The sequence below is a fragment of the Panicum hallii genome, chromosome 9, assembly GCF_002211085.1.
Source record: "Panicum hallii strain FIL2 chromosome 9, PHallii_v3.1, whole genome shotgun sequence".
NCBI classification, from domain to species: domain Eukaryota; kingdom Viridiplantae; phylum Streptophyta; class Magnoliopsida; order Poales; family Poaceae; genus Panicum; species Panicum hallii.
This window is the reverse complement of record NC_038050.1, coordinates 65,737,923-65,747,487: the sequence shown is the minus strand read 5'-3', so window position 1 is coordinate 65,747,487 and position 9,565 is coordinate 65,737,923. Positions and strand designations below refer to the sequence as shown.

The following is a 9,565-nucleotide window of genomic DNA, read 5'->3' as shown; positions in this document are numbered from 1 at the left end:
GGCTGCTGGAGGAAGCCAGGCACCAAGAATCAGCAGCCCATCAGCCGGGCATGCTGACGGCTCCGGAAGCAACAGATCCCACAGGAACCTAAAAAGGGAACCCACGGCATGCCCGCTTACACTACAAGAGCTTATGGCCTATCCAGTTGGTTGCATACTTGCATCAGTTTGGAAAATGGGCAACGTTTCTGCCTTGATACACAGACTGCATCTTCTCTACGCATGAGTACCTCAGGCAACAAACCAATCATCTTAATTTTACACCATCATCAATTATCTTGAGACCAAAACAAATGTTCGAAAAAAATATCTTGAGACAAAATATCTCCACTTCACCAGCCGCTGGCCGAGCTCCATTTCGGTTTAGGGCCTGTTTAGTTCCCGTAGCTGTAAATGTAAAAAACTTTTTGCAAAGAAACCTTGCTAATTTGATGTACTAAATGAAGTCTATTTACAAAACTTTTTGTACAGATGGGTTGTAAATCGCGAGACGAATCTAATGATGCTAATTAATCCATGATTAAGCAATAATTAGCGGATGGTTACTGTAGCATCACTGTTGCAAAATATGGATTAAGTAAGCTCATTAGATTCGTCTCGCGATTTACAGTCCATCCATGCAAAAAGTTTTATAAATAGACCTTATTTAGTATTTCAAATTAGTAAGATTTCTTTGAAAATTTTACGTTTACGGCTTTTTTGCGTTTAGAGGCTGTGAACTAAACGGGTCCTTATCCCCGGGAGCTTGTGCGCTGATGCAGTCGTTGCTGGTGCTCGCTTGACTCCGCTGCGTTCTTCTTGGCCTGGGTCCAACTGATTCGCCGGACTCCATTTCCATGCTGGAGCTGTAGGATTCCTCTACGGTTGTAATTTTGAAAACGCCATCCGGATCATCCGCTCGTGTTTCCCCTTGCAAGTATTTGAGGATCTGCGGGGTAACATCCTGTCAGATTTCTGAAGCACACCGGTATTGGAGCGTGTGGTCACTGAACGAACCTGAACCATGGATGGACGCTGCTGCGCGGAATGGCGCACAGCGGCCGCAGCGCACTCGACCATTCGCATCATTATGGACGGATCGTAGTCGCTTCCAAGTCGTGGGTCCATGAGGGCTTGAAGGCTGCCGCCCTCTGCAACCTGTGAAATCAAGGGTCTAGCCTGCAGAAGCAACCACATAGACATAGGAATGAACCTTCAGGTTAAGCCCAAAAACAAGCAGCTGTTATAGATGTGAACAACAGAGTTCAAATATCAGGAACTTGTTTCTGACGGACTGACCCAGCCTACTAATGTCTCATCCATGTAGGACTGAGATGACTGAACCGGCAGCCTTCCAGTAATCAGCTCCAGGAGGACGACGCCAAAAGAGAAAACATCAGCTTTGTCGGTCAGTCTTCCGCTAGACAAGAACTCCGGAGCTATGTACCTGGGGGGGAAGATGAGAACAGACTCTGGTTAGACGCTCATCGGCTGAAGATTTTACTTCAAACAGAGAAAAATAAAAAGGAAATCTTGAATGGTAGGAGTACTGCAGAATGGCAGCGGTAAAAGGACTGACCCGAAGGTTCCCATTACTCTTGTGGAAACGTGAGTGTCATCTCCTGGTTGATACTTTGCTAACCCAAAATCTGCAACCTGCAAATAATTAAGACGTGCTAATTAATCAACAAAGGTATATGCTACTGCACATTGTTGAAGATGATCAACTATAAGTGAAGTTGAAGAACTTAACAGCGTACTCCAAAGTTCAAATGAAACCACAAATAATTTTGTTCAAATGCAGCATTAGGCACAGTTGAAATGCTGCGCACTCGGTTTTACTTCTAGTGCGCCTGCGGTTTATGGCATGTACTGCAATATCTTCTCCGATGTCGGTCAAAATGATACCTTGGGCTCAAAATTTTGATCGAGAAGAATGTTGGACGCCTTAACATCACGATGTATGATTTTAGGATAACCTGGCAGCACATCGAGGCAGCTCGTCAGAGCTCAGTATTACACACGAAACTGAACAGAACAAGAAATGGGCTGGGCTGAAGCATAGACTGACAGTCGTCGTGAAGATAGGCCAAACCCCTCGCAGATCCCACAGCTATCTGCCATCTTTGATGCCAGTCAAGCGGTGGCCCATTGTGCCCTGAATAAGTTCAGTGTCAAATTATCGACATGAAAATAAATCCTTGATCAGAGTTTAAGTAACCAAGTCCAAGACCATTCCTCGAGCAGGCATCCATGCAGAACCGAGGACCAAGAACTTCCAGTAACTCACCGTGCAAATGGGAGTCGAGTGTCTTGTTGGGCACAAACTCGTAGACCAGCAGCCTCTCGTCGGAGTAGATGCAGTACCCAACCAGCGAGACAAGGTTCCGGTGGTGCACACGGCTGATGATCTCGACCTCCGCCCGGAACTCGCGGTCCCCCTGCCGGCTTCCCGCCTTGAGCTTCTTGATCGCCACCTCGGCGCCGTCCAGCGTCCCCCTGTACACGCACCCGAAACCGCCCTGCCCGATGATGTTCCCGGGGGCGAACCCGTCCGTCGCGGCCGCGAGCTGCTCGTACGTGTGGGAGCCGCCGGTCGGCAGCTCGGTGACGACGTCGACGGAGTGGTGGCGGTCGGTTCCGGCGTCCGAGAACGTGCCGCTGGTCTGGGGAGGCGTGGGGCGCTGCTGCTGCGCGAAGTAAAACTCTGATGGCGTCGCTTGCTGAAGCACGGGCCATGTCACGCCGTCTGAAAACAGCAACTGTGTCTGACAAGGACATGCAGAGCCGACGCTTGTGTACATCTAGACCAGACAACATACCTTTGTGGTATACCATCGGTGGTGGCAGCTGAGGTGTCAGCACCGGCCGGCGCCGGCGCCTCCTCCGCCGCCGCCGGACGAAGCAAGCCACCACGCACAAGACCAGAAGCACCGCTGCCACCACGGCGCCCACGATGATCCAGTGCACGGCCCGAGAACTCAAGGTCCACGAGTCATTCGTCGTCGCCGCCGGGGACGCCTTGGAGGCCGGGGCCATCAACTCGGCCACGGCACGGCGCGCGCTCGACGCCGCGGAGATGGTGTCGGGACCCGCCGGCCCGCCGGTGACCAGCGCTGTCTTGGCCCGGTCGAGGAAGTCGCCGGCGAGCGTGTACAGCGACGCGACAGATGACGGCGCGGGAAGAGGGCCGTACTGAGGCGGCGCCGGCGGTGGCGGTGGGGGTGTAAACGGCGGCGGCCGCGGCGGCCTCTCGGCCGGCATGGAAAACCAGAGACGCGCCCACATCTCTGCTTCGGCGCGTACAGTACAGAACATCACGTAATCAAGAACGCGGGAACACGAGGTTTTATAAGCTTGTTAAAGCACCCACGCGTCGTTCGTAACCTTGCGGCGCCTGTTGCTGCTGTTTCCGAAGAACAATGTGCTGCGAGCGCACGGGAAAGCAGAACCAATCAGCTCGGCATGGGAGTTGGGATCTCATGGCGCCGTGCTTTTTCCATTGGAGCCACTCTATCATCAGCAACCATAGATAACAAGAGCAGCAAACGCGTGCCAAATCGGTGGGCTGAGCGATCGTAAATGATGGGATCCTGAATTGCTAGTCGCTGGTGTTTCCGTGGATTGGGCCGGTTCTACATTGATGTACCGCTACTGGGACAAACAATTCAGCATAGGGTAATGTCAAATTCAGGGATGGGGGGTCAGATTCAGGAAATCAAAATATTCAAATCATAAAGTAGTTGATGCCACGGTCAACCGGTCATGCCAATTGGTCAGAACAAATCGAGTTGGTTGGAACAAGTACGCAGCTTATCCCTTTTCGGGTGAAGTATCTTTAATTTCTTTCAAATAAATAATCTATTCTCAAAAATGAATTAATTTAGTGATCTAAAAGTTTCCCCTTTTAAGACTAGGACCATGTTATGTGAGACGAGATCATAACACTGCACAAAAGCAAAACCAGGACCAAAATTATATCGCACGACTAGGCATCTCAATTCTTAATATTCAGTACAGGACACTAGTTAATGCAGATCAAGTACTAGCTGATGTCCTCTGTTGGAAAAGTTCATCAAGCAAGAAATTGTTTGAATGGAGTAGCAAACTTCTTTTCATGGTAAACATTTAAGAAAGATCAAGTTACTGCTACTTCTTTCACAAAACAAACATTAATTTCCAACATGAACATAATCCAGACCCAATGTTGTTGCAATATTCTTTTTCAATTGATTTCCGTTTCTCAAGAACACAAATAGGAGCAATTTACTGAGGATTTTATGAAAGCCAGTTTTAGATGACACGCCCCCATCTTGTAATGAACGATGGGGTCTGCCGTTGCACAAGCATTAGGAGAAATACTATATGTTTCGGTCCTAAATTTGGCAGGTCGGAAAAGGTTGCAGCAAACATCTCTCCGTTGCAGATGCTCCATCGCGTCAGTTGCCATGTCCCTGGAGTGCCGGGCGTCTTCTCCGACGCCGGCGTTAAGAACACACGGTGGAGCTGGCTCCGGCGCTCTCTGTACGTGCTCATGCTCCTCTCCCTCTCATACTTGGCCACATTATTCTCCTGGAACATCATCGACCACAACCTTCTGCGATGCCCGTTTCGCGAGCAGCCTCCAGCGCCCGCAGCTGCAGCCGATGCCACCCGCTCGCCGACTACGCTCGCCCACATCGTCTTCGTCACCGGCGCGTCCAAAACCAAGTGGGCGAAGCGCCGGCTGTGCACCAACCTGTGGTGGCGGCGGGGGGCAATGCGAGGCGACGTCTGGCTCGACGAGGAGCCCTCCGGGATCTGGCAGACTGGCACCCATCCTCGCCGCCGTACCGCGTGCGGCGGCCGGACGCGGCGTGGTTCGGCAGGAAGCCCGCGGCCGCGACGCGGATGGCGCAGGCGGTGGCCGAGGCCTACGAGATCGCCGAGGCGGAGAAGCGGATGGGCGCCGGCGCCGGCGAGGCGCGGTGGCTGGTGATGGGCGACGACGACACGGTGTTCTTCCCGGAGAACCTGGCGGCCGTGCTGGACAGGTACGACCACCGGGAGATGTACACGGTGTTCTTCCCGGAGAACGTGGCGCACTCGTACGCCATGGCCTTCGGCGGCGGCGGCGGCGGGTACGCCGTCAGCTTCCCCGCCGCCGCGGCGCTCTCCGGGATCATGAACGGGTGGCTCGACCGCTACAACGAGCTGTACGGCAGCGACCACCGCGACACCGCGTCCAGGCCTGCCACGCCGAGCTCGGCGTGCCGCTGACGAGAGAGCCCGGTTTCCACCAGCACCGGGTAATCTTCGCGGCCACTCAGTCACCTTGTTAACGATGCCAACAGTTAACCTCCCACCCACTGTGACCTTCCACGTTGTAACGAGGTGATGCTTGTCAGAATTCATGCCCAGAGAAAGGGAAATGTGAACCTTTGGACGTGCTCCAAAAATCTCTGCCGGCTTTTTTAGTTGGTCATTGGGAGGAGAGCATTCCTACCTAAATATGACGTGGCAAACCACAGATTAAATATTTTATTTTTTAAGAAAAACGAGGCAAAAATCCTACATCGCTTGGTTAATTTAGAAAAACCGGGCTAAAACCTCGAGAGCAACCTACCTAAACTAGATCTAAACCAATACCAGATCTGAGCACAGGGGTAAATTTGTGGTATAACCACGAATAGAAAACACCGCACCCCAACATAAGGGTGAAATTGTGGCACAACCACCGATAGTGACAACACGCTCCAGCACAAGAGCGAAAATATGGTATAACCACTTATCACACTACCACGCTAACAACATCGCATAGCAGAAGAATCACCTGGAGGTTGCTAGCTGCAGTTCACATGCTGTGCGAAGGTGGACAATGGGCACTTCCTCGCACGCCGGGCGCAATGCTTTCGCTGCATAGTTTTTTGCACTTTGCTGCAGATTCTGGATGGCGGTTTGGGTTCAAAATGGCAACAACTCCATGGAGAAAATCAACACCCTCGGGCGTCGACGTCTTCGCTCGTTGGTAACAAGCTAGACTTTTGTCGGCGACTCCCACTACCTGCAGTCATCCGACGTCCGCGTCGGCCCACCTCCTCGCCGAAACCTGACCAGGCGCCGCACATCCCACTGCTTGAGCTAGCAGTGAGGTTGACCTTCTTCCGACGGTGAGAAGCAGCACGCCTAACCTGAGCCTGGCCATCGCGTCCTGCTGCTTGAGCCCACAGCAGCTCGCGCAAGCAGCGAGAGAGATAGCCGCATCCGTACCTACCTCAATGCCTCCAATGGCAGCCGGCCCCTAACCGTCCCCATGCCTCGCAGCAGGAGGCGAGGTCGTCACCCCTGCAGCGCTTGAATCTGCCCCCCGGACACCGGATCTGCCCTCGGGGACGTCGGATTGACGACCCATGCAAGGAGGAAGCCCCACCCCGTCGAGTTGTAGGAGCTTGCAGTTGATGCACACGGGGGAGCTCGAAATGGGAGCGCCCAAGCTCACGTCGAGGTGGTCGCCCCCGCTAGGGAGCCACCAGATCGGGCCGCGGGTCGTCGGGACTAGCAGCCGATGCCCGCCGCCGCAGGACACAGCAGGCTCAGGTTTTGTGCACCACCTCGACCGCCTCAGCCCCATCGTCCCCAACTCGCTCCGGCGGCCGGATGCTGTCCGGGCCATGGTCGGCGCATCCCGCCGCGACCCGGCGCGTACGTTGTAGGAGTCCATCTAATACCATCACCCGCGCCCGCACCCCAGCGGCGGCGGGCTCCCCACCCTCTCCGTGTCCGTCTCCTGGGGCTCAGGGGCGAAGCCAGATAAAAATATTCCATGGTCTTTTCTATATCTTGCCGGGATCTTTACCTTTACAAAATAGTGTAGAACAGTGATTCTTACTGGTTTTTGCAGAAATCCATCAGGGTCTGAAGACCCTAACAGCAAAACCGAGCTCCGCTCCTGCTGGGGCTACATGGTGCACCTCTACCTGTCTGCCGTCCCGCCGCATGAGCTGTGGACGTTGTTCTGCGCGTGGTCCGAGTCGCCGGCGGGCCCGTTCACAGTGAACACCCGCCCGGAGGCCGCCGCGCCGCTGCCGTGCCACCGACGGCCCGTCATGTTCTAACTGGACCGCGTCGCGGGGGAGCCAAACCCGACCCTGGGGCGGCGGAGTCGGACGGTGACGGAGTACATGCCGGAGCTGGTGAGCAGCGGCGCCTACGATGACGCCTGCTTTGCGGCTTCGCGGTGGCCATGAAGGTGCAGGCGATCCGCTTGCTCGCACCCACGATTGATCGCCTGCACCTTCAGCTACCAAGTGGCGGCCATGTATCGTTTCGCTTTCGCATATGGTTCATGGTTGTGTTGTGTTGTGTTGTGTTGTAAGAACTGATTTAAATATAAATATCTTTTGGATTGCTCGCGATATCAACATATGTGTCGCAAATGGATTTGTTTTTAAATTTAAGAGCGTGGTTAGAGCATCTCCAACAGTTCTCCAGTAAACATCTTCTGATAACGGGATATACCAAAACTACTTTTATAGGTTATTGGGAGATGCTTTTACAGTTTCTCAATAATCTTATCCCAATATAACTAATATATATGTTGGAAGAGCTAAAATTCTCTTTTTGTTTGAAGGGCACTGCACAGCAATAATTATTTGGAAAAATAAGAGTTATTAGGAATCGGATGGAGTATGTCTTTTTGCAATATTGATAGTTTATTAGAAAAAAGAGATTGCTAGAGATGCTCCTAACATGCCCCTTAAGCTGGGGTCCTGCCAAGCTTTCCTGATTTTTGAAATTGCCCGTGGTACACTTTACGCTGCTTACACTTGCATTTGCGAAATGATGGATCGCCCTGTTAGCATTCCTCTGCTAATGATTGCTGTGCCGTGCCCTTACCGAGTTCCCGTCAGGGCACATGCGTGCCTAGCTGGTTCAATCATAGGCAGGCGGCGCACGGAACGGGCAATCAGAAACACTAGGGGATCAAGAAGAATCGGAGTTGTCTCTCGTGCAAGAGAGCCCGGGAACGGCGATATGGGCGAAACGGAGCACGGAAAGCTGAATGAGAATGGACGGTTGTCTGTAACACAAGTTTCGATGATACGAGCGGTAAATGGAAGCGAGGGGCGTAGCTAGGCGCTATGGTAACACAAGTTTTGAAGCAACACTATACTATTTTGACTGGAAGAATCTTCGTTCCTAGATTACACACCATATATACTCTGTGGTTTGTATCGATGTGTCCTCGTAGCACTGTTCTTCCTTGGACGATTACCGTGGAGTGCTATTAACCGACTGGGCAGCAGACATGACAATGGTATATTGGATTAAATATAGACTAACTACAAAATTAATTGTATAAATAGAGACTAATTCGCGAGACCAATTCATTAAGTCTAATTAGTGCGTGATTTGATAATGTTATACTAAGTAAATATGTGTTAATGATGAATTAATTAGGTTTAATAGATTCATCTCGTGAATTAGTCTTCATTTATACAATTAGTTTCTAATTGATATCCAAACATCCGATGTGACATGACTAAAATTTAGTCACCGGATCTAAACAGACCCTAAATTAGAAAAATTTCTTATGTGCAATGGTATAAACTTAAATTCTTGATCTGCCAACAAAAAAAATATGAAATGTAATCCATTCCATGCCACAGCTGTTAGGCCTCGTTTGGTTCGGCTTTTTCCTCAAGCGTTAGCGTTTTGAACGTGGAATCTGAACCAAACGTGGAGCGTTAGCGACCCGCTTTTTCCAACGCGGCAGCGTTCTCGCGTGCAATCCCCGCAGCCGCCTACTCCCAGCTTTTGTCCGCGTTTGGCCCAAAATTACAGCGAGTGCCACCGCCAAGTTGGGTACCGGTTCGTCTCTCTTCTATTTCCGCGACTCCCTTCGCCCGGGCTCCCCTATCGACGCCGGACGCCGCCTCCACCTAGGGTTCGCCGGCGCCCGCGCCCCCGTCGCCCGCGCCCCCGCCCCCCGACGCCCGCGCCCCCGACCCCCGACCGGCGGCGCCCCCGCCCCCCGGCGCCCGCTCCCCGGCGCCCGCGCCCCCGACCGCCCGCGCCCCCGCTCCCCCGCGCCCGCGCCCCCGACCCCCGCGCCCCCGACCCCCGACCGGCGGCGCCCCCGACCGCCCGCTCCCCCGCGCCCGCGCCCCCGCTCCCCGGCGCCCGTGCCCGCGCCCCCGACCGCCCGCGCCCCCGACCCCCGACCGGCGGCGCCCCCGACCGCCCGCGCCCCCGCTCCCCGCGCCCGCGCCCCGACCGCCCGCGCCCCAACCCCCGACCGGCGGCGCCCCCGACCGCCCGCACCCCCGCTCCCCCGCGCCCGCGCCCCGACCCCCGGCCGGCGGCGCCCCGACCGCCCGCGCCCCTGCCCCCGGCGCCCGCATCAGCCAATGTAAGATCCCGCTTGCTCTCTCTCCATTCCCCCTTGTGCACCATTTTGGTTTCTTTTCAGTTGCTTTGATGTGAGATTTTAGGTAGCTTAAATTTGTCTGGTAGTAATTAGAGCAGTCATATGGAAAAACTAACTGCAATGCCTGCTGCTATTGCATCATGCTTCGCAAGAACACGCTGCAAATCATCATTCAGT

General features: G+C 53.7%; 1 protein-coding gene and 1 pseudogene across 1 annotated transcript; one reads left to right on the top strand and one right to left on the bottom strand.

Moving 5' to 3' along the window:
• Positions 1-688: 688 nt before the first annotated feature.
• On the bottom strand, positions 689-3,267 carry LOC112873354 (proline-rich receptor-like protein kinase PERK15). The gene is made up of 8 exons (XM_025936325.1): positions 2,790-3,267; positions 2,270-2,728; positions 2,051-2,137; positions 1,888-1,958; positions 1,559-1,635; positions 1,279-1,426; positions 997-1,158; positions 689-928 (listed from the first exon to the last, which is right to left on the bottom strand). Exons 1-8 carry the CDS (start codon positions 3,265-3,267, stop codon positions 689-691), a joined length of 1,722 nt encoding a protein of 573 aa, XP_025792110.1.
• A 1,050-nt stretch (positions 3,268-4,317) lies between these two features.
• Positions 4,318-7,205, top strand: LOC112873353 (annotated as a pseudogene).
• The last annotated feature ends 2,360 nt before the right edge of the window (positions 7,206-9,565 follow it).